This window comes from Saccopteryx leptura, chromosome 1 (genome assembly GCF_036850995.1).
Source record: "Saccopteryx leptura isolate mSacLep1 chromosome 1, mSacLep1_pri_phased_curated, whole genome shotgun sequence".
NCBI lineage: Eukaryota > Metazoa > Chordata > Mammalia > Chiroptera > Emballonuridae > Saccopteryx > Saccopteryx leptura.
Genome location: NC_089503.1, coordinates 198,570,876 through 198,590,779, shown reverse-complemented (window position 1 = coordinate 198,590,779; position 19,904 = coordinate 198,570,876). Strand labels below are relative to the sequence as shown.

Sequence of the window (19,904 nt, the reverse complement as noted above, 5' to 3'; positions counted from 1 at the left end):
CAAATACAATATCAGAAATAAAGACCACAATGGAAGGAATTAAAAACAGGATAGATAGAGTTGAGGATCAAATCAGCGAGTTGGAGGGCAACTGGAATGAAGGCATGAAAGCAGAGAAGAAAAAAGAAAAGAGACTCAGAAAGTCTGAGGAAACTCTTAGCTCTGTGACAACATGAAGAGAAATAACATCTGCATCATAGGGGTTCCTGAAGAAGAAGAAAAAGAACAAGGGATAGAGACTTTGTTCAATCATATCATAGCTGAAAACTTCCCTAAATTAATGCAGGAGAAACTCTCACAAGTTCAAGAAGCACAGAGGATTCCATTAAAGAGAAACCCAAAGAAACCTACACCACGACACATCATAATTAAAATACCAAAGCTAAGCGATAAAGAGAAAATATTAAAAGCTGCTAGAGAAAAAAAGACTATCACCTGCAAAGGAGCCCCCATAAGGATGACATCCGACTTCTCAACAGAGACACTGAGGCCAGAAGGGAATGGCAAGAAATATTCAAAGTAATGCAGAACAAGAATCTACAACCAAGACTACTTTATCCAGCAAGGCTATCATTTAAAATTGAAGGAGAAATAAAAAGCTTCCCAGACAAAAAACAACTCAAGGAATTCATTACAACCAAACCAATGCTGCAGGAAATGTTAAGGGGCCTGTTGTAAACAGATCAAAGTGGGAAAAGAATATAGCAAAAAAGGAATACAGCTTTAAGGAATAAAATGGCAATAAACAACTACATATCAATAATAAATGTAAATGGATTAAATGATCCAATCAAAAGACTTAGGGTAGCTTCCTGGATAAGAAAACAGGACCCATACATATGCTGTTTACAAGAGACACACCTTAGAACAAAAGATACACATAGATTGAAGGTAAATGGATGGAAAAAAACATTTCATGCAAATGGAAATGAAAAAAAAGCTGGAGTAGCAATACTTATATCAGACAAATTGGACTTTAAAACAAAGGATATAGTAAGCGATAAAGAAGGCCACTACATAATGATAAAGGGAGTAATCCAACAGGAAGATATAACTATTATAAATATCTATGCACCTAATATAGGAGCACCTGAATATATAAAGCAGACTTCGATGGATTTAAAGGACGAGATCAACAGCAATACTATAATAGTAGAGGATTTCAATACCCCACTAACATCACTAGATAGATCCTCAAGAAAGAAAATTAACAAAGAAACAGCAGACTTATTGGAAAAACTAGATCACCTCGATTAAATAGATATCTTCAGAACCTTTCACCCTAAAGTAGCAGAATATACATTCTTTTCAAGTGCTCATGGTACATTCTCTAGGATAGACCACATGTTAGGGCACAAAAGTGGTCTCAACAAATTTAAAAAGATTGAAATCATATCAAGCACTTTCTCTGATCACAACGGCATGAAACTAGAAATGAATCACAATAGAAAAGCTCAAAAATTCTCAAACACATGGAAACTAAATAGCAGGTTGTTAAATAATGAATGGATTAAGAATGAGATCAAAGAAGAAATAAAAAAATTCCTAGAAATGAATGACAATGAGCATACAACAACTCAAAATTTATGGGACACAGCAAAAGCAGTACTGAGAGGGAAGTTCATAGCACTACAGGCACACTTTAAGAAGCTAGAAAAAGCTCAGATAAACAACTTAACCCTGCATCTAAAAGAACTAGAAAAAGAACAGCAAGTAAAGCCCAAATGTAGTAGAAGGAAGGAAATAATAAAGATCAGAGCAGAAATAAATGACATAGAGGCTAAAGAAACAATACAGAGAATCAATAAAACTAGGAGCTGGTTCTTTGAAAAGATAAACAAGATTGATGAACCTTTAACTAGACTCACCAAGAAAAAGAGAGAGAGAGGACTCAAATAAATAAAATTAGAAATGAGAGAGGAGAAATAACAACTGACACAACAGAAATACAAAATATTGTAAGAAAATACTATGAAGAACTGTATGCCAAAAAACTAGACAACCTAGATGAAATGGACAAATTCCTTGAAACATACAATCTTCCAAAAATCAATTTGGAAGAATCAGAAAACCTAAACAGACCGATTACAACAAATGAGATAGAAACAATTATCAAAAAACTCCCAACAAAGAAAAGTCCGGGGCCCGATGGCTTCACAACGGAATTCTACCAAATATTCAAAGAAGAACTAACTCCTATCCTTCTCAAACTATTTCAAAAAATTCAAGAGGAAGGAAGACTTCCAAACTCCTTTTATGAGGAGAGCATAATTCTGATTCCAAAACCAGGCAAAGACAACACAAAGAAAGAAAATTATAGGCCAATATCTCTGATGAATATAGATGCTAAAATCCTCAACAAAATATTAGCAAACCGGATCCAACAATATATGGAAAAAATCATACACCATGATCAAGTGGGATTTATTCTGGGGAGGCAAGGCTGGTACAATATTCGTAAATCAATCAATGTGATTCATCACATAAACAAAAAGAAGGAGAAAAACCATATGATAATTTCAATAGATGCAGAGAAAGCATTTGATAAAATCCAGCACCCATTCATGATCAAAACTCTCAGCAAAGTGGGAATATAGGGAACATACCTCAATATGATAAAAGCCATCTATGAGAAACCCACAGCCAACATCATACTCAATGGGCAAAAATTAAAAGCAATCCCCTTAAGATCAGGAACAAAGCAGGGGTGCCGCCTTTCACCACTCTTATTTAACATAGTCCTGGAAGTCCTAGCCACAGCAATTAGACAAGAAGAAGAAATAAAGGGCATTCAAGTTGTAAAAGAATAGGTAAAACTATCATTATTTGCAGATGATATGATATTTTATATAGAAAACCCTATCCTCCTCCTACCCCCTCCCACCCCCTGTTACCATCACACTCTTGTCCATGTCTCAGCCATAAGAAATGATGACATCGAATCATTTACAATAACAAGGATGGACCTTGATAACATTATACAGAGTGAAATAAGTAAATCAGGAAAAACTAAGAATTATATGAACCCATGCATAGATGGGACATAAAAATGAGACTCAGAGACATGGACAAGAGTGCATCATAGTTTTTGTTGGTGAGCTATGTTCAATGCTTTTTTTAAAATACATTTTGTTTAAAAAATTTGCTTGTAAACTGATCAAATTGAAAAAATGATTAACTTTGTCTAACAACGGACAGCATTTCCCCCCCAACAATAAATGAATGCGATTCAGTAACATTTTGCAAGCTATATACAGAATGTCTGTAAAGTCATGGTGCACTTTTGACTGGTCATAGGAAAGCAACAAAAGACGATAGAAATGTGAAATCTGCACCAAATAAAAGGAAAACCCTCCCCGTTTCTGTAGGATGATGTGGCAGCATGTGCGCATGCGCAGATGATGATGTAACACCGTGTATACAGTAGAGCAGCCCACGGCCATGCCAGTGAAGATGTGGATGGTACAGAAGAAAGTTCAGTGTGTTCTGTGGCTCACTAAATTCGAATCTGTGACCAAAGTGCAACGTGAATATCGGTGCATTTATAATGAAGCGCCACCACATAGGAATAACATTACTCGGTGGGATAAGCAGTTGAAGGAAACCGGCAGTTTGGTGGAGAAACCCCGTTCTGGTAGGCCATCAGTCAGTGATGAGTCTATAGAAGCTATACGGGATAGCTACCTAAGGAGCCCTAAAAAATCTGTGCATGAGCCCACATCGAACTGCACTGAATAGGTATGAAACTGGGAGGGTTTTTCTTTTATTTGGTGCAGATTTCACATTTCTATCATTTTTTGTTGCTTTCCTGTGACCGGTCAAAAGTGCACCATGACTTTACGGACACACTGTATAATCCTACAGGATGTAAAATCCTGTGTATTAGGATTACACTAGTTTTTTTGAGATTTATTGAAAAGTGATTGTTTCATATCATGGTGTAAGTTTAAGACATGCAGCATTAGGGTGTAACTGACATAGATTGGGAATTGGTTACCACGGTAGGTTCAGCTAACACCCATCTTCTCAGAGAGGTACCCTAAAAAGAAAATAGAGAAGAAAGGAAAAAAAGGAATACTCATTTTAAAGATTGTCTGGGGAGCGTCCGCTGTGCCCACAATCGATGTGACAGCTAAAATGGTTTAAATTGTTTCAGAAACAGTAAGTGTGAATCGATAGCATTTTTAGCTGGGGACATCTGATGTTTGGCATAAAGAAAGCAAACACAAAGTCAGGTCGGTTCCCTATGGGTGGTCATCTAAATAAAAATGTCGATCCGAGCCAGTCAAGTCAATGAGCTAGTCAAAAAAAAATTAATAAATACTGGCATCAGGAATGGTGACGATTTGAGATTTTTCCCTGCTTGCAAGCCAACAAGTTCGCCCACCATCCTTTCCTGGCAACAGGGCACAAGACTCCTGGGTCAGAGAAAACAGACTGTCATTTGGAACAACAGCAGAATCCAGTCTCATCATCGTCTCCTGCTGGCTCCCTGACCCACGGGTGCCCACGGAATGATGCACAAAGGGCCAGGTGGCACTGGCCCATTGGTGGGCTTTAAGGAGAGGCACCCTGAGCCCAGGGAACCTGGACCTTTTATAATGGGCAGTGATCCCGCCTGCTGTTTGCTCCAGACGCTTTATCTTCTGAAGCTGTTTGCTACACAGACATCCTTGCAAACATCATCCTGCACAAAGGCAGTCCGTTCTTCTGCTCCTGGGAGATGCAGAATCCAGCACCCAGTCCCCGGGGAGCTTTCTCAGTGCCTCCTCTGTGTAATCTGTTTTCATCTGCTGTCGTCACCGTACTCAGTTATTTTAAAAGGCTAGCTGATGAAGGTTTATATAGATATAGTCATCCTATTTACCGTATTTTTAAAGTCACTTATGATAAAGACTTGATAGTTCTCACGTCATAATCTGTTGACTGAGGCCTTACCTGCCCATCTGCCTTAATTGGACCATTCTGGAAAGGAGAGAGAGGGTAGTGCCTGCCTCGCAGGGTCGTTGCTAAGAGTCACACGAGACGATATAGTCAGACGACCACCTGGCATGCAGCAGGTACACAACACAGTTTGTTGATGTTGTTATTCACTCAAAGTTCATCTCATAATGAGCTGATTGAATAAAGAGCAGCAGAGGCTGCTGGGAAATTTCCCACCCATTAGAACTAGCTAGCTCTCTAATTCTGGGGCTGACCTGCGTAACCCAGATATCCTGGGGCACGAGGCAGCTTGTCCTGCTCGCTTATACAGTGATGCTGTGCACCTGGCAGCTCTAGGGGTCAGCATGGGCCTAACGAGGCCGGGCTGCTCATGAGTGGTTCTCGGGTGTTTCCCACTCAGGCGGTGCTGTGTTGGCTCCAGTTCCTCATCAGTGTTGAAAGCCAGATTCTAACCATTTCTAAAGAAATGGAGGTCATTGTCCAGCCTCCTCTGCTCTCAGGAGGCCAGGTTTCAGGGATGCTATTCCCGAGTATACCGGATATGTTCTGTCACGCTGAAAGGATGCGTATTTCTTCACGGAGGTGGGGTGCCGCATTCTGTTCTGATTGGGGGGGCATCTGAGGGGAAGAATTTGGGGCTGGGAGTGGAGATCCATACAGTTTACTTCCTCTCTGTTTCAGGTAGGTTCACTGAGTTTTTATTTTACCCCATCCAGACCTTTTTTATAGATGTCACCCTTGTCTGCTGGTCATCCCTCACGTGAGCTCCACTGCCCATCATGGCTTCCTTCCCTTGGGTTTCACCTTGACCATCGTCTGGATAGCTGAGGGACAGATGATTTGAAGATATTTAAGGAGGCCTGGTCTTATTCCTGATCTACCAACTCGTTGAGCAGGAAGATCAGTATTAGTTGGATCGCCATGTGTTTTCAGAGTTTAGGGATCATCTATCCAAATCTTTGGGGGAGTTGAGGTCCAGAGTGGTTTACTGATTGCCTACCTAAGAGGACGGATGCAGGTAGGAGCTGAAATCAACAAGCCAATCTTTCTAGCTGTCCCTCATGTTTGCATTCAATTACAAGACAGCTGGGGAAGAAGGTGGGGCTATGAGAACCCTCCGTAAGGTATCAGGGCTCTCTTTGAGAGAGGATTGTAGCAGAGGGCCATTTGGGCTCTGCCGTCAGACCCACCTGGGTGGATGTGTTTCCTCTGCGTCCTTGTTTCTGTATGAGAATAGAGCCCACTTTTTCACAGGGTCGTCGGGAGGACAAAATGCAATAGCGCTGGTAGTGAGCTTAGCTGCCCTGTCTTGGCCATGGGAATAACTCTCAATCACCGCAGAGATTTCTGTATGGAAAACTTTGGAACATGTGGTGGGAAAAAAAATAGGGAAAAGAAATTCAATGAACGTTTTGAGCAAGCTCTTACTGTGCAAAAGCTACTTCTCACACATCATAAAAAAGAAAAGTTTGTTCGCTTCAAAAGTTATTTCAGTTGTGTGGATTTATTTTCAGGAGCCCTCAAAGGAAGATAAAAGCACAGACGAAGGATGGGTGAAGTGAGGTGGCCTCAGAGCTGTAGCGAGGGCTGTTTAGAAATAAAACTGGCTTCCCCTTCATCGCAAATTATCACCGATGTGTGCGTTTGACGTTCTATTTCAAGTGCTTCAATGTGAAAACACAGGGTCTTCCTAGGGCTCGAGCTCCCTGATGTGTCAGAGAAATAAGGTAACTCGTTTCTAGACGTAGTTCTTCCTGTGAGGAAAAGGCACCCATTCCTCAGAGGAAGCAGAGCCTTTCACTAGCACTGGGCATGGAGAGAACCTGCCTATATGAGGCTTCCTATTGGGGACACTGAGACAGTTGATGTTGGTGTTCTTGACAACATCCCGACGGCCATGTGCAGTAGACAGTGATCTGTAATGACTTCTAGGATCTGTGATGACAGTCCGTGACAAAGGCCAAGATGTAAGTCATGGACAATAGATAGCCCAGCTATGCAACTATTGTCCGTTGGTCTCAGTCAGTCTGAGAGGGAGCCTCTGAGCCCCCCTCTCTCTAAGCGTGGTGTCGCAGAGTCTGGTCATCTGTAACAATTAGCCACCATCAAGTACCAGTCACTCACATTGTGATTTTGGACCAGCTTGTTTTGAGCTACTAGAAAAGTTCAACCTTCTACATCTCCAGAAATCTCTGATGTGTGAAAATCTGAGTTCAGAAGTGAGACTACTGTCATACACGTATGATGCATAGTCGGTGTTTGAGGAAGAAAGAGAATGGTTGTGCGGTGGTTCCTCCCTGGCCCCCGGCCGGTCTCTGTGACTCACATCACGGCTCAGACTCTGAGATGCTGGCGCACAGGTACTTACAGTGACCGCATCGGCTTCTGCCATTACGAAGTGGTGGTGAGGGGGGGGTCCCTCTCTGAACACCCAAGCGGTCAGTGCACCAGGAGTCCTTTCGCTTCCAAGTCTTCTGCCTGCTTGAAGTAAGGAAGTGAATTCATGATCAGTGCCATGGTCAACGTTGAAAAAATAGTAATAATGACCCAGTCAGGCTGTTCTCAGGATGGTGTGCACGGTCCAGAGGACCTAGGAGAGCGCTCACCCACCGTCAGAACTAAAACGGCATGACCCTTCCGGAAGACGCAAGGCTGACCCGGAAGACAGGCAGCTGACTGATGCGGCATGCTTCCCTTCCTGTCCCCCAGGATGGCGCCTCTGCGCTGGTGTCTGCTGTGCCTGCTGCTCCTGCTTGGCTCGCGGGCCCAGAAATTCCCCACCCGTGACGAGGAGCTCTTCCAGATGCAGATCCGGGACAAGACATTCTTCCATGACTCCTCGGTGATTCCGGATGGAGCCGAGATCAGCAGCTTCCTCTTCAGAGACACACCAAAAAGGTATTCTCCCTACAGCTCTTGCTCTCTTTGCTGTTTTATTTATTTATTTATTTATTTATTTAAATTGAATCGACTAGGGTACGGGCGTAGGTGTGAAACTTAATAGAACACCTGCTCACTGCATCGTGTGCCCATCACCCCAAGCAAAGGCTCTTCTGTCCTCATGTGTACCCCCACTTTGCCGGCCTCCCTGCCCCCTCCATCTCCCCCTCTGGCCGTCACCACATTGTTGTCTGTGTCTCCGTGCTAGTGTGTGTGTGTGTGTGTGTGTGTATGTATATATTTTATTTTTGCTCAATCCCTTCACCTTCTATCATCCAGTCCCCCAACCGCCCTCCCCTCTGACAGCTGTCCATCTGACCCCTGTGTCCACGCCTCTGTTTCGGTTTTGTTCCTCCGTTTCATGCGTTCATTAGATTCCACATATAAGTGAAATCAAATGGCACTTGCCTTCCTCTGATGGTTTATTTCAGATAGCATAATAACCCCCAGGCGCACCGACTCTGTGGCAAGAGGTAATGTTTCCTCTTTATGGCCGAGTAGTGTTCCAGGGTGTAAATGCTCCGCAGCACTTTAATCCACTCGTCCACTGATGGGCCCCTGGGCTGTTTCCAGATCTTAGTTGTTGTAAATAACGCTGCATTGAACTCGGAGGCACATGCATTCTTTCGAATCAGTGTGTCAAGTGTCCGAGGGTAGATTCCCAGAAGTGGGATGGCTGGGCCAAAAGGCAGTTTCATTCTTAATTGTTTTTGAGGAGATGCCATGCTGCTTCCCACAGTGGCTGCACCAGTCACCATTCCCGCCAGCGGTGCAGGAGGGCTCCCTCTATCCCACACTCTCTCCAGCACTTTCTGTTTGCTATTTATTAACGATAGGCATTCTGGCAGGTGTGAGGTTATACATCATTGTGGCTATAATTTACATCCTGTATCCCATCCTCTATCAATGAGCTCATCAAGGATGCCTTCGTAAGAGAAAGTCACCTTCTGCACTGAGCTTTGATCCTCTGTAGTGACCCTCTGGGTAGCATTGTCTGTTTTCTCTTGGTGGGGGGGGGCAGCAGTGGTAGGGCCCCTCCTAATCCTTGCCTAGAGGCTCTGTGGTCCTTGTTTACTGTGACCTTTTGGGTGGAAGGGGCGATTTTTGCAATTCTTATATTTTGGAATGACTACTTTCTTTTCTTCAGGACAGAAAGGGAAATTTCTAAGAAGGGCTGTCTAGGATTAAAATGAAATTGAATACAAATGATTTGTCAGAGGATTGGCATTGAGTTGTATAAGAGATAATATTTCTCTGACCACTATGATCAGATTCTGAAAGAATCACATCCACACAGCAATACAAACTGACACTGTTCATTTACCTTCACACCAACATCAACAGACTGGGCTCACGTGGCACTTCTAAATGTTTTGACCTTTAAAAATTACATATAGGTTATATAACTGAATACATATGTGTGTATCTCTCATCTAAACTAACTATGTTTAAAGTTACTTTGCAGTACCCAAACCCCTCTCAACTGGATTTCAAAAACAATTTCCCTTTTAAATCTGCTAAATTCTTACTGGACACATTTGCTTTTCTTATTATTTTGTCTCTTGAAATTTTTGAGTGGATCACAATTTTTATTTTTATTTTCTTTTTTTTTAAGTGAGAGGAGGGGAGATGGTGAGACAGACTCCTGCATCTGCCCCGACTCGGATTCACCTGGCAACCCCTCTCATGGGCCAGTGCTCAAATTAACCAAGCTATTTTTAATGCCTGGGGTCGACACGAACCAACTGAGCCACTGGCTGTGAGAGTGGAAGAGAAAGAGAAGGGAAAGAGAGAGGGGAAGAGAAGCAGATGGTCGCTTCTCCTGTGTGCCCTGACCAGGAATTGAATCCGGGACATCCATACTCCAAGCTGATGCTCTGCCACTGAGCCAGTTGGCCAGGGCCACAATTTTTCTTTAAAAATGACTTTGATTTCCCAAATGCACCTGTGTGCTGCTCTGCAGGGTTCTTTAAATAGAGCTTTCCGCATTATTTCCTCATGTCAGGAGTCCGTGTTTAGACATGATCCTCCAGTCTCTTAACATTAAATAAGTTTTGGTTCTAAGAGTTATCTTAAAAATTAGGTTACATATCTTTCCTCTAAAACAACAGGTTGACTATTGCAAGACATTTACCTTTATGTTATTTTTAAATTTAACTTACTGGGGTGACAATGGTTAATAAAATTAAATAAGTTTCTGGTGTACAATCCTATAATACATTGTCTGAATGTTGTATTGTGTGTTCCCCACCCCAAGTCAAGTCTCCTTCCATCACCATTTACACGTTCCTTCCCTCTCCCACCTCCCCCACCCGCCTCCCCTCTGGTCATCACCACACTGTCTTGTCAGTGTCTGTGTATTACAAGGTGTTTAAAACTGAGCACATGCTCTCCTCCCTTGGTTTTTATTCCTTTCCTTTGTTTGATCTGTCTTTTTTCCTCCCACAAATAATAACCAAAGGCTTTGATATTTCCATTCGGGTGAAATGTTAACTCACACTAGTTCGCTAAAGAGTTGCGGTCTGCAGTTCATTGTTGATACCACAACTAAAGACGAAATGCCCGGGCCGGGTAGCTCCATTGGTTAGAGCATTATCCCCATATACCAAGGTTGTGGGTTCGATCCTCGGTCAGGGCACATACAAGAGTCAACCAATGAATGTATAAATAAGTGGAACAAAAAATTGATGCTCCTCTCTCTCTCCCCCTTCCTCTCTCTCTTGAATATCGATCATTAAAAATAAAAAAGATTAAAAAAATAAAGATGAAATTCCAGAAAACGTTGAGCAGCAACAAATATCAAAGGACAACAAATTCATGAATTACTCTTCTGTTTATGCATAAATTCCAAAGCCTAAGCAGCTCGTGGCGTGTTTATCCCTCTGCGCTCAGCAGTACAGTTTACGAATGTGGTTATCCTGTGCCATCTCCCTCCCTGGCCGGTCAACACCCGCGGCATGTCAATCACATCCAGTCCTGTCTGACCGTGCTTTCTGCCACGGATCCTTTGTGCACGGTGGACCATAAATGCCCGTCAAATTGTTACAGTCTATTCAAATTATCTTTCATCCCTAATCATAAGTGCTTCCCTATGAGAATGTTGACTCGGGGGGACTCCCGCTGTTTTGCATGGGGGACAATTACCTTGTGGAACGCACGCCTCGCTGCTTTCGTTTGTTATCGGTCTCCGACGGCTTGCTTGCATTTGAGTTGCGGAGATACACAGTTGCTGACTTTGAGAAACAAGCCGCTTTCTTGTCTGAAATAGGAACGGAAGGTTAATAGCCGCTCTTGCACATTGGTCTCTGCTTCAGAGCAGTCGGGGCATGCTACCCACACACACACAAAAAAAAAAAAAAAAAAAAAATGAAAAAAAAATTTGCATAGTTTGTTGCTTACACGATGCCAAACAAATTATTTTATCATAGCTATTTATTTGTAATATAAATAAGCCTGGCCGGCTGTGTTTATGTGGTTAATATCTCCACGCACCCCGGCCGGAGCGACAGAATTCTGCTGTCCTACATAGGAGACGAATAGAAAACCAAACCATCTGACACCATCCGTGGGGATGCCTGCAGTGCATAATGTTTCCATCCAGTAAACAATTCTGTCCTCTGGTTAGTTTGTCTGGATGATCGTCTGACTTGACTGTGGTGTGAGCAAGCTGTTCTGCTGCTATGGGGCCTCCACGTTGTCCTCTCGTGGCCCTATCCCCAGCCCCCCATCTCCTGATTCATTGTTGAATACAGGGTATGGGGTGATACACGTATCTCCATTCATATTTGTATCTGCAGATGGAAACAGACTCCAGGGCTCAGTAACCTCAGGCTACAACTAGAAGGTTGGTGTGAAGATTTTTGGGTTTCAATTATTTTTTTTTAATGGCTTAAAAAAGTTTTTTTTATTGATTGATTTTAGAGAGTCGGAGAGAGGAAAGGAGAGAGAAAGAGAGAGAAGGAAGCATTCATTTGTTGTTCCACTTAGCTGTACATTCATTGGTCACTTCCCATACATGCCCTGACCTGGGATCGAACCTGCAACCTTGGCATTTCAGGATGATGCTCTGAGCGACTGAACTAATGGGCCAGGCGCACCCAGTTATTTATTTATTTTTTTAGTAGTACATTCATTAAAAATAAAGTGTTTTTCAAGTACCTCTTGCATGCAGAAATCTGTGCTGAATGCTGGGAATACTGTCACATGGGACAGGAACCCCACCCGGGCCCTTGTGGAGAAATGACGTTAATCAAATAATAATATAAATATGTGGTCACTAATAGTAATTAGTGCCCAAAGTGAGAAGGGACAGGGCTCTCCAAGGGCGTGACTCCCGGAATGAGGAGTCAGAACAGGCATCGCTGAAGAAGTGATGTGGACATGTATCCGCAAGGGCATAGGCTGCGTGTCAGGAGGAGTCAACAGGGTCGCAGTGTCTCGGAGACAGAAACTGGAGGCACTCTTTGTGGTTGGTGCACAGAAGGCATAGTGGCATGACCGTCGGGGGGTGGGGGCGGAGTCGGGGCCCCACCGTATAGGAGATGTGAGAAAGGGCTTTTCCCCAGAAGCTAAACTCCTAAACTTACTCATTGATTCATTCAAAAGATATTAGGAGTTCTTTGTATCTCTCCAGTCTTCATCAGCGAACCGAACGTCCGGCCCTTGGTTGCTTTTGTTCTAATTGTGAAAGATGGAAAAATACAAAAGTCAGCACAGACCTATAAAGCCCGTCAGGCAGTGTGACATGTGCTTTGAAGAAAAGTGAAGACGCAGCCCCTGGCCGGGTTCCTCGGATGGTTAGAGCGTTGTCCCGACATGCCAAGGTGGCGGTTCCGTCCCTGGTCAGGGCACACGCAAGACTCAGCCAGGGAATGCATCCATGAGTGGACCAGCAAATCGGTGTTTCTCTCTCTCTCTCTCCCCCTCCCTCAAAATAAATAAGTAAATGAAAATTTAGAAAGGAAGTAGAGTAAAACAGTGTCCAGAGTAGGAAGGTGATACTTTGCATGGGGGGTCGGGGTAGGTCTCCGTGAAGAGGGCGCCTGAGTAGGGAGTGGAGACGGGACTGAACCCCACGGCCGGTGCCGGGGCAGGGGGGAGCCGCTCGGGTGTGTGACCAGCACCTGCGGAGGAGGCCCTGGTTCCAGGTGTGCCATGGACGCTCCCAGGGCATCAGGGAGCTGAGGGAAGGAGGGGAGAGCGGGAGGGGGTGAATTGAGAAATCTGGTTGGCGACCCAAATCATCGCCAGCCCTGTGGCTATTACTCCCCATTAAACACAAGATGCTGTTGGAGAGTTAGGAGATAGGGCGGTGGTATGTGCTGACCTAGGTGTGCCAGGACCACTCTGCCCCCCACCCCGAAGGGGGCAGATAAACCAACAGGGTCCAAAGGGAGCAAGGGGGCCAGTCGCAGGCTCTGGCAATGCCCAGGCGAGAAGTAAGGGTGGCTTGGATCAGAGGGCAGCAGGGGAAGTGGGGTAGATGGTGGGTTCCGGGTATATTTTAAAGGGAGAGCTGACCACGTTGGCCTCTTCAGCGAATGTGAAGTGGGAGAGAAAGAAGTCAGCAACGACTCTACGGTGTTTGTCCGGAGCAGGAATTTTGGGGTGTCATTTACAGAGCAGAGACAGACGGCAGGGAGGCTGATCAGTGGGGCGAAGATCAGACGTTTGGGTTCGATACCTTAAGTGTTCATTCTCAGTAATGTCTCCATTGAAGATGCCTACCCAACAGCCTCTGCAGTTGAGGTCAGAGTTCAGGCCGACCCTTTAGGTTGGGGAGCTGCTGACATCCTTCCTCTCTTCCGTAAATCTCTTCCTGTTCTTCCCTTCCCCTCTCCAAGGAAGATCGTGGCCTTCCTCTCTGCTGGAAGCTCCGCATTCCAGCTCCTTCCCATCTTTTCCTTTCTTAATTAAACTCTCCTTTATTTCCGGAAGTCTGCGAACCTGTTCAACATATTCAAGTAGCTCTCAGCTGAAAAACAAAACGATTTCTCAACCCTGTCTTATTGTAGCCACGACCGTGGGATACTTCCCATTCGTGTAAGTCGTATTTTTCCAAAGCCTGCAGATGAACCTCACTTCACCTTCTCTTCATGAGACCATTTACCCCACCGAACCTGCTTTTGAATGTGCTCCGACTGGCTTCCCAATGGCCAAGGCAAGAGACTCTTGATTTTTTTTTTCCTCTGTATTTCTGACTCGGGGGTGAGCATGGGTAGAGAGGCAGGGTGACACAGAGCGTAGCAGGTGAGAAGGAGCCACAGACGGAGTGGGAGACTCCCCCCTTTGGGGGGAGGAGAGTGTTGGGGTGAACACAGAGAGAACATAGAGGGAAGGGGTGACTGGGAGGTGCCATCTGCAGGAGGTAAAGCCCACGTGAGCTTTGCCATGGAGCCAGGGAGCAGCTCTGGGCTTGCTGGGACCGAGGCCATTGGCTCCTCTGTGCAAGATTCTAGGCTTTGCTGGAAGATTAAATCAAACCATCCAAGGCATTCAGAGGAAGAACAGATAGCATTGTTGGAGTTAGGCAATCTTTTTATCCTCTTAAAAAGTCTCTTGAGGCATCGTTTAAAAAAGAAAAAATCAGGAAAAAGCATAGAGCCGTGTGTGTTGGTTCTTATTTTCATTTATTTTTTAACGTCGCTAGGTTATTCAGTTCAACAGAAAGTCTTAGTGGTAAGAGAAATGTGTTTTGCCACTGACTGAAACACAGTGATCTTTACTTTAAAAAAATATTTTTCAAGTGTTGATGAGAGACCTCTATCCAAAAAAAACCCCAAAAAAGAACGAGGACTAGAAAAGCCGTAAAGAAAATAGTCACTACGGTGAGAACGTGAAGATGGTGGTATCCTGCTGGAGACCCACGTGCATTTCAGGGGTACGTTCTCCGCAAGGGATCTTGTGAAATAGTTGGTGACTCTTGTCAGAGTGCCTGCCCTTGGGGTCCCTTACACATCTGTGGCCCAGTTTACGGAAAACATAATCCCCGTAGGTCAGTGTACCTGGAAATTCCTCTCGGTTGCGGCTCACTTGGCCATGACAGGGCCTATGTTAAGTAACACCCCGGCATAGCTAAGTGTTGATTCTTCACTTGAATCACACCCACACAGGACATAGTTTTCTTTAGTTTGCTTGTTTTATTGTTTCCCACTGTGCTGTTGGTGACCTGGTTGCAGAGCTTTGGACCGTGAGGACTTCTCACAGTTGACGCAGGAGGTATCACACACTCTTTGTGTCATGTAGCCAGTCTCGTTCTCCATGAACTGGATAGATAGGAAAGCACGTGACTTTCCCGGTGAGTCTTGCCCGGCGTGTCAGAAGGAGTCGCCAGGTCTGAGTGGGTCCACGTCCCCACAGGTTCTTCTTCATGGTGGAAGAGGACAACACGCCGCTGTCCGTGACCGTAACCCCCTGCGACACGCCCCTGGAGTGGAAGCTGAGCCTGCAGGAGCTGCCCGAGGAGGCCAGCGGGGAGGGCTCAGGTGAGCGGTGTGCTAGGGCCCGGGGGACGGGGGTAAGGGGCAGACCTCTGCGTGGATGGCTGATGGCCGGTGCACGGGAGGAGTTGGCGAGTTTGCCGCGGAGATGAGGGAGCCGGGGATGGCAGGGGAGGACGGGGATCCTGGTCGGGCAGAAGGCCGGGAGAGGCAGGCGTGGGCACTGAAGGACGGAGGAAGGGCTTCGGTTTGGACTTGCCTCCCTGGCTGTGAGTTGGCTGTCCTGCCTGAACTTGGGAAGCGTCACTGCAGGCTTCCCAGAACCGTGATGTCTGGTTCTACCCTCTGATGTATATGGCCCTGGGCTGGTCTCGACTTTGGGACTGAGGTTCTGAACTGCAGTCAAGGTTAAGAACCTTTCTGCTCTCTGGGGAATAAAGGGTGGAAACAAGGAAAGAAGCCAAAGGGCGCTTAGAACCCCAAGTCTAGGGGCTGTGTGTGGGGCCAGGCATTTAGAGACGGTGGCGATGAGGGAGAGCAGACAGCAGGACGCAAGGAAGGGACAAGGGTCTGCATGAGGCCCTGGGACGCTGCCGCTGCCGGTGACACGGCCGGTGCAGGGCGAAGGCTTCGGAGCTCAGAGGATGCTGTCCTTGCAGTGAGTGACCTGGGCTCGTGATTGGGAAGATTGACAGCGTGTCTGGGGAGTGATGAGGCTCCTGGTTGAGGTCCTTTATCCCCCCCTGCCCACCTGCAGGGGTGAGCTGGGAAAAGTGGAGTCCCACTCAGCCACCCAGCCCTTTCCCGGGCCCCCTAAACTCACCTGCGCATTGATCTCTGGGTGACAGTGAGATTCCCAGTAACAAAAGATGGAAAGCATGTGTATCCAGTCTGCTCCCTCCATTATCCTGGACACGTATTCCATCGGTAGAAAGTGGGGTGCCCTTGTCGGTGCTTTCCATCGTGGGTTTGAAGGAGATCGTCCAGTCCTACCCGCTGAGTGAGCTAGGGGAATGTCTGGCCGTCAGCGAGCACGCTGGCAGGAGGGGTTCATCTCTGAAAGGACGGCAGTTCTTGACCTAAACTTTCCACTTCCTCGGACTCCCTCTGGGAGAAATCATCTGCGATCAGACCTTGACACCCGTAAAACACAGCACCGTTGGTCACGGTCAGAATTGAGCCACCAGTGTTGTTTTTATGCTGCAGTCCTAAGTGAGAGGAACAGGATTCACAACAGAGGTTTGTCTAGCTCACCTCTGTGCACGGGAAAGAACGTTGCAACGTGACAAAGAAAAGTGAGAGTGAGTAACATCAACTCTGTCAAAATGGTGTCAAAAAAGAAAAAACAACCAAAAAGGAAAGACTGGATGGTGAGAAACAAAAAATCTTCCTAGAGGGCTGTCTCTCTGCACCATGAACACAGGTGGTTCTTCTTGTAGCTTGTTCCCGGTGTCCCAGTGTCCTGCTGGGAGCCAGCGTTGTGCCCACAGAGGAGGAGCAGGCGGCAGTCTGGGCAGGCAGGCCGCTTGGGGTGGCCACGCCCCTTCCCACCTCTCCCCCCACCCTGCCCCCGCCATGCCTTCACGCGCTGCCTCTGCGTTTCTGTCTTGCAGGTGAGCCCGAACCTCTGGAGCGGCAGAAGCAGCAGGTCACAGAGGAGGAAGGCACGGAGCTGTTCTCCTACAAGGGCAACGACGTGGAGTCCTTCCTGTCCTCCAGCTCGCCCTCCGGGCTGTACCAGCTGGAGCTCCTGTCCACAGAGAAGGATACGCACTTCCAGGTCTACGCCACCACCACGCCAGAGTCGGACCAGCCCTACCCGGAGTTGCCGTATGACCCCCGGGTGGACATCACTGCCCTGGGCCGCACCACGGTCACCCTGGCCTGGAAGCCGAGCCCCACGGCCTCGCTGCTGAAGCAGCCTGTTCATTACTGCGTGGTCCTCAACCGGCAGCACAACTTCAAGAGCCTCTGCGCGGCCGAGGCTGGCCTGAGCCTGGACGACACCTTCATGACCGCGCCGAAGCCCGGCCTGGACTTCAGCCCCTTCGACTTCGCCCACTTCGGATTCCCCGTGGAGACCTCGGGCCAGGGACGCAGCCTCCTGGTCAAGCCGTCCCCCAAACTGGGCCGCCAGGCGTCCTTGCGGCCCAAGGCTGACATCCAGAAGATCTGCATCGGGAACAAGAACATCTTCACCATCTCGGACCTGAAGCCTGATACGCAGTACTACTTTGATGTCTTCGTGGTCAACAGCCGCAGCAACACGAGCACGGCCTACGTGGGCACCTTCACCCGGACCAAGGAGGAGGCCAAGCAGAAGACGATGGAGCTAAAGGACGGGAAGGTGACGGACGTCTTCGTGAAGAGGAAGGGGATGAAGTTCCTGCGGTTTGCCCCCGTCTCCTCACACCAGAAGGTCACCTTCTTTGTCCACTCCTGCCTGGACGCTGTGCAGATCCAGGTGCGGAGGGACGGCCAGCTGCTCCTGTCCCAGAGTGTGGAAGGCGTCCGGCAGTTTCTGCTCAGAGGAAAGCCCAAAGCCAAGTACCTCGTCCGGCTGAAAGGCAGCAGGAAGGGCGCGTCTTTGCTGAAGGTCCTGGCCAGCACGCGGCCCAGCAAGCAAGCCTTCCCCGCCCTCCCTGAAGACATGCGCATCAAAGCCTTCGACAGGCTCCGCACCTGCTCCTCGGCCACCGTGGCCTGGCTGGGCACGCAGGAGAGGAACAAGTTTTGCATCTACAAGAAGGAGGTGGACGACCACTACAGTGAAGAGCAGAAGAGGAGAGAACAGAACCAGTGCCTGGGACCGGACATGAGGAAGAAGTCGGAGAAGGTCCTGTGCAAGTATTTCCACAGTCAGAACCTGCAGAAAGCCGTGACCACGGAAACAATCCAAGGGCTGCAGCCCGGGAGAGCCTACCTGCTGGACGTCTATGTCATCGGACATGGGGGACACTCAGTAAAGTACCAGAGCAAAGTTGTGAAAACCAGGAAGTTCTGCTAGGGACCTGGCGGAGAGCCCGACTACGCAGAACTCCTGGGGAGACGAGAGCCCCTCCGATGACAGCCTGGGTGCGCCCGCCACAGAGGGAAGCCCAGAGCCCGTGCGGGTACTGTGGGGGGAAGGGCGTCCGTGCCTGTTTGGGGATGTCGGTGTGAGCCGTTGTTGGGGGATACTTGTTCTCTGTGCTACCGTGGTGCTGAGGGTACTGATGTCACCGACAGGGGACATCTTGGAGGAGCGGTCATCCCTTGCTTTGACCACTGCATGAACTGCTTCTAAATTATTTTATTATCTAAAAATGAAAACTATGCCATTTGTTGCACATACCCACAAAATGCAAATCATCCCTCTCTATAGATGCTAGGATATATATATATATATATATATATATGTAAATTATTTTATAAAGTCTTGTTTTAAATGTCGAATGTGTCTATGATCGTAAACTATTCAGTTCTTTTCCTGTGAAAAGTACAGATCTAATCTAAGTATATGAAGTGGACAGCCCTCTAGATGGTTATATTGTAAATTCTTATCTGTGTTGAGTAAAATGTTTTAATGCTGTATGTATGTATCACATGTACAAAGTTGGCACATTATATTCCTGTACATAAAATTAAAGATATTAGATTATATACTGCCCACTTTCCCAAGCAGCTGTCTTGGTGTAGTCCATTAATATGCTGTCCCCTCAACTGTGCCTTTATGTACATTGGCACTGGAACTGGCCCTGTTTTAAATAGTTAAAAGACATGCCGCGTCCCTCTGAAGTTACTGTGGCATTAGAGACAGTTATTACAGTTTGTATTTTGACATTAAACCATTCGCTGTTCTGAGAATTGAGAAGGAGCCATGATCTTGCTTTTAACAGAACGGGACAAGCCAAACACTGGTGCTCCGTACCTGTTCAACAAGGCATCCTTACCAACCTAAACTACATTCCCTCTTTTTAAAAAAAAATAAGCATCTGTTTACAAAATTGGGATCATTTCAAGTATATTCCATCTGGACTGTAATTAGCAATGAGGAGACAATAGAAGCTGCTGTTTTGTAATATTGACAGCCTGATACTTTTAACTTTGATTTGTTATGGATTTTTTTTAAAGTATTGGGTTAGGGAATAAGTTCGTAGCGTTTTTACCGAAGACTTTTATTTAAACAAAAAACAATAATTATATCAATAAGTTAATCAATTATATATTCGCTGTTGCTGTTTACAACCTCTTCCCACCTCTCGACCAATTTGTTGATGCCATTCCGCCAAAAATCACCTGGTCTGGTGTCAAAGAATTTGTTGAGCCAGTTTCTAAGGACTTCTTTGTTATCGAAGGTAACGCCCTTCATATGGTTTGACAGGGAGCGGAAAAGATGGTAATCGGTCGGTGCAAGGTCCGGAGAACACGGCGGATGCTGAAGGACCTCCCATTCGAGCTCTTGGAGTGCGGCTTTGACGACTTGTGGAACATGGGGCCTGGCGTTGTTGTGAAGGAGTATGGTTTGACCATGTCGATCAGGTCTTTTCAGTCGAATAGCCTCATTCACGCAGTGTAGCTGGGCAATGTAGAGCTCCTTGT

General features: G+C 46.5%; 1 protein-coding gene across 2 annotated transcripts in view; it reads left to right on the top strand.

Annotated features, from left to right (window-relative positions):
• NDNF (neuron derived neurotrophic factor) overlaps positions 1 to 18,983 on the top strand; it is a 39,330-nt gene extending 20,347 nt beyond the window's left edge. For both annotated transcript variants that reach the window (XM_066384475.1, XM_066384485.1), the window contains exons 2-4: positions 7,654 to 7,842; positions 15,244 to 15,368; positions 16,937 to 18,983. In XM_066384475.1, coding sequence (XP_066240572.1) covers positions 7,655 to 7,842; positions 15,244 to 15,368; positions 16,937 to 18,330 — 1,707 coding nt within the window. In that variant the 5' untranslated portion in view covers position 7,654 and the 3' untranslated portion in view covers positions 18,331 to 18,983. The remainder of the gene's footprint in view (positions 1 to 7,653; positions 7,843 to 15,243; positions 15,369 to 16,936) is intronic.
• The last annotated feature ends 921 nt before the right edge of the window (positions 18,984 to 19,904 follow it).